Genomic DNA, 14,616 nt, shown 5'->3' with positions numbered 1-14,616 from the left:
CCTCCTGCTGGGAAGCTTAACCTATAGTAATACAACACATTCATTAGTTGATTTAGCTGATATTTTATGTGAATTATCTGAATCTGCAAAGCAACTAGTAACTAAAGTTAACCAGTGTAGTAAAGGGTACAATATGTGTGGAGTATAAAGTAGCAGAAAATGTAAATACTCAAATAAAACCTCCAAATTGTACTTGAGTAAAGGTACTTAGTTACATTCCACCACCACTGGTTACTCTAAATTTTGACACTAAGATTTTCATTTTTACTGCAAATCTATCTGTTCCAGATCCCGGTCATCTCTGTCCTTGATTACTAATGTTCACATTCATGCCTGCAGTGCCTTCCTGTATTGGTCCATGTACGGCTGAGCTGTCCTCCAGACCTGAGAGCACAAAACAATATACAATCAACATGACGCCATTACACCTCTCCAGTAAAATGTTCGCTGTGTATATGTGGGGCAGACTTGCCTTTTTCTGTCTGATGAGTGAGTGAGCAGCTTCTATGTCTGGACTCATGGCGCGGTCTCTGTCCCAAGGACTGGAGAGACAAAGATTAGTAAGGACATCCTTATAGCACTCTGGACATTTAAAATAATAGATCTTGATACTGTAGGGCACCTGTAAGCCTTGCTGCCTAATCTACTTAAACTACCCTCCAACCGATTGTGGCATTCAGAGGGTTCTGGACAAACCATGCACAACACTATGTTGGCCAATCAAAAAGCCCACATTCCTTGAAGGACACTATACTGTGTTGCACTATGCTAATTCTACTGACAAAATCCAAATTATTTCTGCATGCTAACTTTGCTAACTGTGCAGAGACTTTATGTCTGATAAGGCTTCAAACTCATGGATGTACAGTGTTACCCAAATTGGACTTTGTAGTTCATATTTTGTTCCTCAGCTGAACCTTTAGCAGCACTCCCACACCGATGCAACCCCTCCCCTCAGAAATGTGATAGTGTTAGCTGTTCATACAGGGCAGGGGAGAGAATTTACGTCATTCTCTCCATATACAGTGTTCAGTATACAGGAGGGCAAAACTGTGTTTCTTCAGTGCCACGTGACAGGAACACTAGAAAATAAAGCAAATAGCATCCACTTTCTATTCACTCAAGTGCAGTGAAGGTGCAGTGAGGCGTGTCTGACCTGACCACGGTGCGCAGCAACTCGTAGACCTTCTCCAGAGGAGTCGTGGTCCTCAGGGGACGCAGGAACTCCAGAGCCTGGCAGGCAGCCAGCAGCTCTATGGCCAGCACTGCAGGACAGAGACGTGGGTTAATGTGTTACCACAGGAACAAACTGCTTATCTGTGAGTGTTAGCGGCGTGTCACCTTGCTCCACATGCTCCACTACTCTCAAGGCTTTGCGAGCGGCCCAGCCACCCATAGAGACATGGTCCTCTGTCGCTGCACTGGTGGACAGGGAGTCAACGGAGGACGGGTGGCACAGAGTCTTGTTCTCTGACACTGTAGAAATGGGTGGTTGGGACAGTTAGGACTCAACAAACATTAACCATATTCAGCCTGTCTGTTGGTCCACAACTTTGGTCCAGGCTGAAACAGTATTGGATGAATTGTCGTGATACCTTTATTGTCCCCAGAAAATGAATCCTGCTGACTTCGCTGATTCTCTGACTTATCATCTAGCACCGCCAGGGGGTTCACTTTGTGATTTAAAGTGAAATAACTCAACAACTATTGGATGGATTGCTATGGAATGGGTTCAGACATTCACAGAAATAACTTTGGTGATCCTTTCGCTGTCCTTCTAGCAACCACGTGCCATGAGTGTGCCAAATACTTTGGTTTATGACCAAATACCTGCAAAACTACTGATAATCTCATCAGCCTCAGCTGTACTTTGTGTTTACTGCTAATTTTTACACCCGCTAAACATCAGCACTGTCATTTGAACATGTTGGCACACGTTAGCATGTAGCCCAAAGCGCCACTGTGCCGTGACAGCCTCACAGAGCTGCATGGCTGTAGATGCTCAACACATGCGACCTCCAAATATGCATTGTCAGCAAGTCAGATCAAGCAATAGACTAACATTTAATAGCCTTATATTTAGCATTTCATGGTTGTAATGGTTTCTGTCAGTTACAGCAGTACAAAGTCCTTCTTTGTAGTACAGTTCTTTTGGGATTTCCTGTGTTTTATTATCAAAATTTCACTCTAACACCAACAGTAAGAATACAGAGTCTTCACCTGAGGGCTCCAGCAGGGGGAGCATAGAACTGAGCTACATGAGGGGACACCTCCTCGCTTCCTCCCTTCAGTCATTACACATAACATCTGAGGAAAGCTTCTGTCTGTGGATCTTTCATCTACTCTCCGTTTGCCTTTCCAGGTATGTGTCCTTCAATATAAAGGTTTAGCTTTGCCATAGGTGAATCTATATGTGCGCTATGAAAACTATTTGTAACACTATATGTCCTTATATTTGTGAAAAAATTAAGTTAATTCCCTCATAGCTGTGCAAAAACTTTTTGTTGTTGTAATGTGAAGACCAGAAAAACCACTCTAAAGATTTGAAGAAATGAGACTATGTTTGTGAAAGTGTTGACAGTCGTTTAAAATTATTAACATTTACTATGAGACAATTGAATTGAAATATATAAAATACACTAAAATGTAGAATTATCAGTACAGATTTTCAAAACAGTAAAATTGGCTGAAAACAGAATGAGGTTTTGCATGATAATAGAAATATTGTCTTGAAATACAGACACACCTAAGGCGGCAGCAGTGCAGTGTGCGATCATGAAGCCACAGTTCGGGCCTCCATCCTGGACGAGGAAGGCCGGCAGTTCACTGAGGGTGGGGTTCACCAGCCTCTCAATCCTTCTCTCACTTATACTAGCCAGCTCGTGCACACCTATGGCCAGATAGTCAAGGGCCTGGAACAGCACCAAACAGCAAAAGTCATACCCAGTGTTCAATCTCAACATGTATTGAAGATAAGACATCCAAAGTGGAAGGGGGTGGCAGTCAAGTGAAGTTTTGAACTTTTACCAGCCTTTTCCACTGCCATTTGCTGAAATTACACTTGGTGTCCTGCCAAAGCTGCCAGCAGGATATGAAACATTGCCGGACAAAGACAATTTACGAGCATTTAGCCGCTGACTCTTATGTGTGTCCTCTCCACTCACTGACTGCCAACCCAAACACCATCACTGACACAGACCAGGAGGAGACGGAGAGACACACGAGGATAAAGGACGATAAATCACACAGGGATCTCATTAGTTAGTGCAATGTGACTTTACCTTGGCTGGATATTCTCCATGGAAATTCCCACCAGATATTGTTTCAAGAGTTTCTGCAAATACCAGCTACAGATAAGTTGAGGGTTGATAAGGTGGTAGTTTGTGAAACACTGTCACCTTGTGGTACAACATTCATATCACATTCTATAAAGTGGAACGCTCTAAATTACATACCTCAAATACTGAAATGTATGAGGAATAATAAATATTCTACTCCTATAAATCAATACTTACATTACTCCTTAAAGGGGTTTTAACTGACTGTCATTTATGTTTACAAAGGATAGGTTTAAGCACCTGTCTGTGGAATTTTTATGTGATTAAATGATTCTAATGTTCATGGAAAACAGAGATAATCCTTTTGTTTGTGATCAATTTTGTTCATTTTGGACAGAGCCAGGCCAGCTGCTTCTCCATCTTCAGTCTTTGTGTTCAGCAAAGTAACAAAATACAGCACGAAACCACAATCTAACAAAAATGCTAATTATAAAATCTTGAATGAAATGGACTTTAAAAATCATCTAGGGTTCGCAATTAATGATTATTTTCATTATTGATTAATCAGCCAGTTATTTTCTCAGTTAACTGACTGATAATTGTTTTGATTATAAAATGTCAGAAACCAGTCAGAGGTGCCATAGAGGTGCTATAATTCCCAATTCTCAAGATAACGTGTCCTTCAATAAAGTTTTATCTTACCTTATCTTATCAATTGATTAATTGCCACTTATCATTGCAACTATAAAAACATATGGAAGACTGCATGCTAGACACAACCTAAATTGGCACATTGGGCTCTTATAAACACAATATGAGGAGGATGAGGAGCTGTTTCTGCAGGATACAGGGTTGTCTGTGGCACTGTTCAGCTCAGTGCAAATCACTTTGTGGACAAACGCGATGGTGTCATTCACCACTCCATGCACCTGCAACAACCAGAGACACAGCCGTGGAGCTCAACACATTTTGTACAGCTGGAATAAAACAACGTCACGAAACTTTCCATGTGTGTATTATTATTAACACAGAGACATACACTTTACCTGTGGGATACAGCGCAGCGTGTAGGCATCCTGAACACGATCACATGATCGATGACTCTCTACAGGAAGGGCATCGTAGGGAAATCAGAGAGAGGAAGCTCCCAAATCACGTGATTACACAAGTCATGGTTTAAAAGATGAAATACCATGTATGACATTTAGTAGCTGTACTCTGTGTGTCCTACCTGAGATCTGAGAAGGGAAGACATCGGAGTCTAACAGAGAGCGCAACCTCTCAGCCACTGCCATCTGACCGGGGTGAGGTCTCAGTGCATGGACGGCTGCAACACAGCAATTCTGTTCATTACTACAGCTGTATGGTCTGCAGGGAGGTCATGGGCACAAGGTGTGAATTCTGCAACTCACACTATGATAGAAGACAGTAATTTACATGACAATATCTGTAACAGAAGAAGAAACAACATCCTCAAAGCTGCACAGAGCACTGTCATGGAAGTGGATGGACATCTGTCTTAATGTGAGAATATGGTCTTGCTGCTGGCTTACAGTCAGTTCATTATATCATCTAAAAGTCCAGGTATTATGGTATCATGTGTGACAGTAGAAAAGCACAGGTGTAAATGACTAAACGAATGATGGTTGAAATCCATTTAGCTGCTTCAGTTTCAGGGTCCTGGTATTGTACATACTGACTCTGTCGCTTTAACAGAACAGAGTCAACACATGTAATGCTGAAATTACCTAACCTCCACAGTAGAAGGTAATCCTTTCCACTAACCTCTTAACAGAGGTTCTGCTGACTCTCTGAAAAGCTGAAACATAATGTTTTCATCATATATTCTAAGCTAAATGCATCAGATGGTGTACTGCTCTGCAGAATGTGAACACCTTGTCATTTTAATACAGATAAAACAATTTTTTTTTTAGCATTCAACACCCACACATCTCTTACTCCTTGGTTTGCAAACAGCTTTCGCCATGTCAGTGATTTTGGATGATGAGGATTATGGTGTCGTGTAGCTCTGAATGAGCGGATTCAGGGAAGCTGTCTTCCACTGAACACTCATGGAATTAAAAGTCGTCTATAGGTACCGCTGTCGAAGGCCTTTGTGGTGCCTTTCAGAGCTTCCAAAGTCAAGGCTGCGATGACATCAGCTTGTCTGGCCACGCTCAGAGCCCTCTCCACAGCCTCCGCACCCAGAGATGTTATCAGCTGAGTCCCATTGATCAGAGCGAGTCCCTGTTCAAAAAACAGAATGACCAAAGTAATACATACCAATCAACTGAGATTTATGCATGTATAAAGTTGCATTATAGAAAAATGACTGCTAGTCAAAACTGAGATCTCAGAACATTCCTTACTTCGGAGAGCAGACATAAAAGCCTGTTTTAATAAACAGTAGGTTTTCTTTAAGAATAAAGCTTCGTACCTCCTTTGGTTTCAGCACAAGAGGTTTGAGGCCATGGCCCTCTAACACCTGTACAAAAAAACACCAAACAAAGACATTAAACGGGTTTATCAGTAACCAATGACTTAATTAATGGCTAATAAACCATCAATTCTTGGTTATAAGCCAGTCAAAAGTCAGTAAGAAAACAACTTGCTATCTTCCTCTATAACTTGCTAGCTTGGCAATTTACCTGCTGGAAAATAATTGCAGAGTATCCAGACCAAAAAAATGAATAACATATTAACCAATAGAATTCCTAACTCAGCTGATTATCGTGTTGACACAGTGCACAAGTCTCTTACGGCGAGCGCGAAGGTTCCACAGGTCATTTTGGCGCCTTGTCGTGCACCTGCGAATCTTTGTAACTAGGTGTGTGCTGCACTTTTCATTAAAGATGGAAGCATTTGAAGACCAGCCCAACAGGTTTCCCTTTACAAACATCTTTATGCCCCTTCACTACACCAGAGGGAATTCTGATTCTAGCACATGACTAGCAACGCTTTTGTCAGCATTGTACAAGCATCTTCAGCATTATGGTACAGCAGCGCATGTAGCCATGTTTTTCTGGTAAACACTCACACGTCTTACTTGTCACAGAATGTTTTGTTTGGCTGCCCCCTGCCTTTTGGAATATTACTGCAGCGAACAATGGGTTGAGTATAAATGTCACCGTGTGCTTATAGCTTGCACGCCAGCTATGCACCACGGTGTCTCACACAAATACACATGAAGCTTTAGGCTTAACGTAAGTTAGTAACAAAGGGTCCATAAAGCACATGTTGGCCATTGATCAAGCCACACAATTTATACGTTAGATCTAAAAAGTGGAGCAAAAAACAGCTTGGCTGTTTTTAAGGAAACCCACAGCCTTGGCATCAGCCCAGCCGCTCTGCGGTGACCACATCCTGCCCTCCCCCATCAGGCCCAGACTGAGGTGAGCCAGGGGGGCCAAGTCTCCACTCGCTCCCACAGTGCCCTTTTCTGGTACCCAGGACAAACATGACGCTAGAAAACACACACACACACAATATAAAAATAATGAATGATTGACACCATAATACACCACAGATGTAATCATTTAAAACAACATTATATTTGATATGAATTGCAACATCAATTAAATCGCCTATAGGTAATTGTATGCATGTAAATATATTCTATCTGTTATAATGAAACACTTAATATGAAATATTTATACATTTATAAATACTTCTCTTTATTACTGAGCAAACTGTCTGCTAATGAAAGCCATGAGATGCAGCTGAAAGCCCCACAAGAAATCTAGATTTCAAGAGATTTTTTTTTTTTATAAAACTGGAAAAGAATAGAACAGTATGACATAGAATAAAATAGAAAAGTCTTATACCATTGAAGGCCTTGATCATAGCATCAAGGGTTTCCATGGAAATGCCGCTGTGGCCTTTGGCAAGGACATTGATTCTAAGAACCAGCAGCATGCGTGTCCTCTCTACACTCAATGGGGCACCCACTCCTTCACACACACACACACACACACACACACACACACACACACACACACACAATGGCTGTTGACTGTCTGGTGATACTACAATCACCGCTGCTCACATTTATCCATTTTTAACAACCTGGATCAGACTTGGCTGCACATGCTCTCAAGTCATTTACTGAAGTGTCGAAATATTTTCCTTTGATTATATATTAAACAAGTATTGTGTGAACTCACCAGCACAAACAGAGCGAACCACATTTTCCTGCAACTGCCTGTAGGTGGAAAAAAGTGTAGGCTGGAACTTGTTGCTTTTCATTTTGAAGTCCACACAGTCCACATGAGCAGTGCGGCTCCAGGCACGTCATCTTAAGATTCAATGTGTGGTCTATTTTTGCCCACATGACACGTGCAGTCAAAAATAAACATTAAAATGATCTGCTGATTGTCATATTGACATCACACCGGCAACATTACACAACAACTGACACCTTTCACCATAGCTTCAATGTCAACATCTGCAGAATATGTCACAGGCATGAAAACAAGTAGATAATATATGGGGGGGGGGGGGTTTGCCTCTTCAGCTTTTCTGTCCAAACTAAACATCAGTGAAATTTAGAATGAATTGAAATGAAACATTCAATTATTGATTGCCATCATCAAAGGCAAACTCAGTGTAGAAAGACACGGCTACACGCCTGAGAGCTGCAGCAGTTCGGGGGTAGCCGTCAGGCACCTCAGAGCAGAGGTAGAGATAGGCTCTGTGTCCCAGGCGTAACACTTACACAAGCATGGGATCGTTGATGAGACTGGAATGCAAAAACACCTCAGGGAGAAACTGTGTGTTGAATCAGGTGCTGTTTGGATGTGTGGTTTTCTCCAAGCCTGTTGATAACTGTGGTTCATTTACAATTCACTTACACCAGTTGTTCTTTTGGTATGAGTGTACGGGCAAACTTCCCAAAACCAGTGTTGACTCCATACACAACTGCAGTGAAAAAAAGCACACACTGTTGAAATACCTGGAATGAGCCCTGTGTGTTTCAATTGTAGTAAATGAGGAGGAACGCCATACCTCTGTCTTCTCGAATAATAGTGTCAATAACCTCTCTTCCCTTTCTCACTCTCTCCTCTGCCTCAGGGGTTAACTGGAAGGAAACCAAACAGCAAACATCAGCATGTTTGTCTCCACTTTGTCTATCACTTTAGACAGTGTGGGTGACTTTTCTCACCTTTATTTTGAACAAGCCTTGACCCAATTTGACAAGATCAGCTGTGGTGAGACTGTTGCCATCCAGGGAAATGTACTGGTAGTAGAAACCAACATGAAGAAGCAGTTAGCTGAACAGGCTAACTGCTTTCGGATGTGGTCATTTTTTAAATGACAATATCCGTCACTGTAAATGAGAGCAACACACCCACCTCTTTGGGCTCTTCATAAGAATTTTGTCTGATTGCAGCAGGTTAAGGATTTGTATACTTCAGTTCAAAAGTACAAGGTGAACATTTGCCAATAAAAAATAACAAGAAAAAAAAAATTGACGGTTTTCTAACGTGGCAATAGGCACCACCCATAGCTTTGAATGGATTGTAGGAAAGATTCTGGCATTCTGACTTCCATTTGGTGTTTGCTTGTAGTCCAAGTAGTATTGACCAATCACGACCAATCCCATTGAGTGTGCTTTGGTTGGCTGCACGTAAACAGGTCACATGAGCAAAAGAGGCCAAATGCATTGCTATCTCGGAACCCATGGGCTATCATCTGACAACTATTTAGCTTTTCATTGCTTTTTACACTTATCTGCATTGCATGCAGATATCTGCTTATAGACATTAGCCAAAATGTCATCGGAAAGTGTATCAATTTACAATCTGACTGAGCAATGACTGGTGCACTGAAAAGGAAGTCTTGTCCGGATATCTATTAGATATTATAGATATACCCTGGCTACATCAGAAGTTCTGAAACATTAGCTATTGCCTCATGTCTTAAGTCATCTCAAGACAGTAGCTGATCGGTTCTGAGATTGAGATGCTCATGGATGGATCCTAATGATTTTGGTGAACCCCTATTTTTCCCTTTGGCACCCCCAGAAAATTGAAGTTTTCACTTTTCCAATGAACCATTTCATCCAGCGCCACCACCAAAAATGTAATTTTAATACCTGTGAAACTAATCACATTCCCATCAGCCTCAGCTATCATTTGTGTTTATGCTAACACTTGGCAGTTAGCTCAAAGGACAGTAAGCACCAACTGTGATAAGTAAAGACTGACTGAGCTGCTGGCATGACTGTAGATTCTTAGTCTTGTTTTTTGTTCGGGCAGGTTTTCAGCAGCTTGTGAAAACTTATCCAGTCTATTTTTGTGCTATTTAAGTGGTTTCCCAGAGATTCATTAACCAAAACCAAATGTCATTTCAGTTTGTAACAACTATGCTGAAAATGTTTGTCCAAAATCTTATTTGCTTTCAAAATCCAAGCTTTGTGGCTTTGTGATAAATGTTTGCCATATAACTTTTCATAAATGTGCAACATGTGTTCCATGAGAGAACAAACAGGAGAGACGGGACCAAATTAAATTCCAGCACCAAGGTAAACTAATTTCTGATAAATATGCAGACATGTTATTAAGGTAAGTGGCTCCTGGTAGATGCATGCATATTTGCAATCATCTGTGTTGTCATGCCCCTCCTCCACCCGTCACCTTTGATTAATTATTTCATGTGTGCATACAGAATGACAGCCAGACAACAAACGCTTATCCAAAAACTGGGCAACTGACAAACAACTGGGTAGGTTGGAGGCTCTGATTGGACTATTTGGTGTTAATCAAGTTTGGCAACACTGATTCAGCATCCAAAAAAAAGGAACTCAGGAGTTTTCTTGAAGAGACTGTACGGGGTCCTCATGTGTATGGGAATTCATTTATATACAGTAAATATATAGTAATGTTATACACCCATGAAATGTAGAAAGAAATAATTTCCTACCACTGAAAACTCACACAAAAATTCCCATAGATGGAATCCACAGGACTGCATCTTATCAAATATGTCTCTAGACTGTAAAAGTGAGGGAAAGGATACACTGCCATCGCCAGCAGAGAAGAGTCATGTCTGCAGTTTTCTCCTGCAATGACTCCAAAAACGAACAAAAATCTTACTATTCTTCGATACTTAGCTTACCGTGATCTGCACATGCAGGCACATGAGTTGAAGACCCTTACCCAACTCCACAAAGTCGTTGTCCTCCAGAACGTCCTCTGCCTTGTCCTCAAGGTGGAGGAGTTCTCCACACTGACACCTCCGCATGCTGAACTCCCTGTCCCTGCCTTTGACTTCCAGCTTCTTGGCCTGATGGTAGCGCCGCAGGGCCTCGGACCCCAGTGACTGGACGGAGGCTGAGGGGGTGCCGCAGGGCACCCTGAACCACTCACCCCGAACACACACAGACACACAGCGCATCATGCAGAGAGATGTGCAAAGGACTCCTTTGAGGTTGCAACACTGATATCTCAAGTGACGAGAGGCAATGACTGACTGCTTAAATGCAGACACTCAGTCAGTCCCTCTTTGACTCATTAACATGTTCTGTAAAGTTTTAGCTATGCTCAGACATGCTGTCAAACTTTAATTTGAGATGATGCTTCAGGCACAATTCTGGCAAATTCCCACCAATCCACCCACCATGGCACCATCCAAAAAAAAAACCTGTTGATGCTTGTGTGTTTTTTTCCATTGCTTGCCAAATTGGCTGATGCAAATCAATTTTCCAAGGGGTTCTATGAGACAGATATGAAGCAGGGTTATGCCAAAGACAGCACTTACTCAGACATATTTCAAAAAGTCATGTAACAGGTCAGGGTGATGATAATACTGCTATGTATATAGCAGGTATGATATGTTCAGTACCTCAGTAGCATGTTAGCATGTTAACATTTGCAAACAACTGAAATGAAACCATGACTTCAACACCGGTCAACTGTGAATGGGAGTAGTTTGTTATATGTATGTTGTTATTGTAATTTGCTAACAAATTAATTGTTGTTTAACTTTAACTCTACTTTCAACAGCAAGTGCCATAGTGAAAGTAAGTATTAACAAAAGCCAAAATTCAAGGGATGTTTTTGGATTGATTATTTGGGACCATAAATGTCTGAGCAAAATTTGCTGTGTAAAAACAAAATTTCCTTCATCGTTTGTAATTTTAAGTGGTGAAAGAGAAACTGCACTTGCCTGACAGCCTGGCTGTCATAAAGAAGAGCAGCTCTGCAACACTGGCAGGCCGATGTGGACAAAAGACAGTTTAGTAAAGGAAGAATCAGATTTTGAATAACTTCATTCTAGTGGATACTGATCCTGGAGCCAATCTGCTTGGGACATTTTATGCGTATGTGGATATATATAAATCTTCTTACTCCTGTCTCCTAATCAGCTCCCCTTTAAACAGATAAGACTTTGATCCTAAAACAAGAAAAAAGCTTGCACACAGTAGATTGGACACAATGTAATGAATACCCAACCCAAACCCAAGTGGCTGTACTTCTTAACATCACACAATGAAGCCAAGACTAAAGAACAAAGCTGGCCGGATGACAAAGTTTTGATATTGTCTCCATTCGCCTCAAGAGAGGCTCGAGGTTTTTCCATATTTGTGACAGAACAACCCTCACACAGAAAAAGGACATCTTTGTGAAGAGGGAGACTCTCCAGGGAATACTACAACCTACTGAATGAGGGTCACATGACAGAAGCCCTGTTAGCACCACTGCTGGCGAGCTAATCTGCTACCTACATGTCTTTCTTTGCCACCTGAAGCAAGCCCTCCTTTTCAGATGTCTCCTCCTTGAAACACTCTAAAATGCTGTGTGTAGTAAGTCTTCACAGTACACACAGTTTAAATACCTTTTTGGGGTCAAAGGAAGTGCGGCTGTGAACCATTCACTCCTTGCCATTTGTTGCTTGTAATCATGGTCAATCTCTGACATTGGGCATTATTGTACTCAGTCATTCTTGATAAGCTAAATACCTCAATGTAAATGTAAAATGTCATATTTCCTGTGGGTGGTCCCACCTCAGGGCCCCTAGACTGGAAGTGGTCTCCGTGAGGCCCACGCCCACGTGGCTCATTTCCTCCTATAGAACACTGGGGATCGCCCCTCGCCTTTTTCCCCGGGAAGCTCCTGTTTGCTGTTTCCTGACTCACCCCCCAACTCTGTGTATAAACAGCACACAGCGTGGGCAGCGTCTGCCTCCAGGACTCGTGCATCCCTTGACGGACAGACAAATAGACTCACACTCTCACATTAAACTGGCTGCACATCGATCTTCTGTGTGAGGAGCAACTCCCAACAAAGACAAAACCCAGCCTCCTCCCTTTCCTTTTCCTCCTTTTCTGCAGTTTTAGGTATGTGCCTGTTCTTCCTCTCCATCCACCCATCCCTTTGTTATATTTAAGACACTCTATAAATAACAGCAAACAATCGTGTCAGACTGAAAGTCCAAGTTGAAGGTTTACTCTGGATCTATTCCTAAATACACATGTTGGGGAGAGCTAAAAGTTTGAAGTCTAAGACAAGATACTGATGAACTGGCTGTTCTTACCATCTGCAGGGCTTGAAGTGGGAAGTTTGGCACTTGAGGAAAGACCATGGGGTGAATAAAATTAATCAAAAATTTCCCCTTGGGAATATGATGGTGCTGAGCAAATTTAATTGCAGTTTCCCTTTGAGATTTGTGTGCAGTTGGCATTTTATCCTGATGGAGTTGTTGGAATATTCTATCCAGGTAAGGATGACAAGCCACAGCAAATTGAATGGAAATCAGGCCATTCTGTGTAAAAATTGCTAGCTTGCGGGTGGTGCTCAAGGACGACTCATGAAGTGTTTAAAGCAGAATATTTCATTACTCTGGGGAGTATACCTGAATAATGAATGGAGAAACATAATAAATGCAGATGCTTTGAAACAGACTGTGAGGGCTCACTCTATGGTTTCGAGAGTTTGAAAATACCACCAGATCTCCACCACAAAGGGGTGTGGAATCATCAAAAGTGTTAGTATTCTTCCTCTATGGACCATGAAAATCCCCAGAAAGAAAATCATGGAAATCTAGTTGGTTTTTATTATATTTTGTAAAGGAAAATGTTGGTCAAGGGGACATTTTGACAGCAACAGCTAGAGGAAAGTCAGAGGTTACCAGAATCAAGGTTCATCTTCAGGGAACCATTAATATTCCCTCCAACTTTGATGGCAATCTCAACAAAAATTCAAGATATCTACCATCGTTTTAGGTGTAGGCTGTTCTCACTAGACTAAATTAGGCAATTAAAACACTTAGTTGAGTTTAGGAAAAGTCTGTGGTTTACTGAAAAGTCGAATATTATTCAAGTCTTTGATAGGATGCAAACTCTAGTCTCCTGCATTAACACTAGCATTAACACTTTGCTTTCATCTCAACCATCATTCCGTACCACAGAGATGCAGAAAAGAACTGTTTTTGTAAGGGTATGAGGACTTTTTGGAAGGACTGACCGAATGTCAAGCTGATGAAGTCTGAAATCTAAGGTGAAAGGTCTTACCAGGTACTGGAGTTTACTTGAATGGAGGAAATATGAAAATATACCTGGCTTGCGCAGACAGTTAATTCAGCGTCCACCCAAGGATCCCTTTCTCTCTTGTTCTGGAAGTTTTAACCAGATCACACAGTTTTCATCAGCAGACCAAGTTTGCTCAGGTGTCATGTACGAATTTAGGACTTTGGAAATAGAAGTTGACAAAATGATCTCCACTGACTTGCGTCTTCTTGAGCTTTTACACATATCACAAAGTCAATAATGAACTGTCAAACTCAAAGCTCAGCATAAAGGAGCATAAGAAAAACTCTGTTTGACAACTGAGCAAACCTCATCTGCTGATGAAGACGGTAATTTAGAGAGTTCACAAAACAACTGAATTCACAAAAGCTCATTCAAAGATCATTGCACCTGTTAAGTAAATATCACATTGTTGCTGATGTTTTCCAGAGAAAAAGTGAGTTGGAAATTGCCCGGGGAGATTGCTTTTCCCAAAAACAGAGTGTTATTCATTAGGGAAGGCTGCAGCGGACAGTGATGTCTGCTGTCGAAGTGGACAACAGAGACGTAGCCATGTAGTAGCACCTCCAGATAAACCTGTGCTCAATGCATCCTGTCACAGGCAGATAGAGGTATCTGTCTATCAGCTCGACCCCTGCTGTCACTGATTCCTCTGAGGCTCCTCCGCCCGATAGCCTCCTCTCCGGCGTAGTGTCTGGAGAATGTTCTTCCAGGACACACACACACGCACACACACAGAAACACCATCCTTCCACTCCTTTCTTAGGTTATCCCACGTCACCTCCTTCCTCCCTTTAGCCTTTGACCCCTTGT

General features: G+C 41.8%; 1 protein-coding gene across 1 annotated transcript; it reads right to left on the bottom strand.

Annotated features, from left to right (window-relative positions):
* Positions 1 to 327: 327 nt before the first annotated feature.
* LOC143315237 (histidine ammonia-lyase-like) lies at positions 328 to 12,477 on the bottom strand. The gene is made up of 21 exons (XM_076722836.1): positions 12,290 to 12,477; positions 10,436 to 10,614; positions 10,296 to 10,347; positions 8,630 to 8,657; positions 8,440 to 8,514; positions 8,283 to 8,355; positions 8,129 to 8,195; positions 7,442 to 7,479; positions 7,103 to 7,228; positions 6,602 to 6,741; positions 5,716 to 5,763; positions 5,378 to 5,525; positions 4,510 to 4,605; positions 4,325 to 4,383; positions 4,127 to 4,207; positions 3,282 to 3,347; positions 2,747 to 2,912; positions 1,342 to 1,476; positions 1,157 to 1,265; positions 473 to 542; positions 328 to 384 (listed from the first exon to the last, which is right to left on the bottom strand). The coding sequence occupies exons 1-21, from the start codon at positions 12,475 to 12,477 to the stop codon at positions 328 to 330; spliced, it is 2,001 nt and encodes a 666-aa protein (XP_076578951.1).
* Between the last annotated feature and the right edge of the window lie 2,139 nt (positions 12,478 to 14,616).

The sequence above is a fragment of the Chaetodon auriga genome, chromosome 22 (genome assembly GCF_051107435.1).
Source record: "Chaetodon auriga isolate fChaAug3 chromosome 22, fChaAug3.hap1, whole genome shotgun sequence".
Taxonomy (NCBI): domain Eukaryota; kingdom Metazoa; phylum Chordata; class Actinopteri; order Chaetodontiformes; family Chaetodontidae; genus Chaetodon; species Chaetodon auriga.
Note: the sequence above shows the minus strand (reverse complement) of the source record. Positions and strands in the feature narration are given on the sequence as shown.

Bases quoted from the DNA above. Each gene is read 5' to 3' on its own strand.
- LOC143315237 (XM_076722836.1), bottom strand. From the start codon at position 12,477: ATGCACGAGTCCTGGAGGCAGACGCTGCCCACGCTGTGTGCTGTTTAT. The intron at 8,515-8,629 runs GTGGGTGTGTTG...TTCTACTACCAG, and splicing joins CTTATGAAGAGCCCAAAGAG to TACATTTCCCTGGATGGCAA. The intron at 7,229-7,441 runs GTGAGTTCACAC...GTGTGTGTGAAG, and splicing joins GGTTCGCTCTGTTTGTGCTG to GAGTGGGTGCCCCATTGAGT.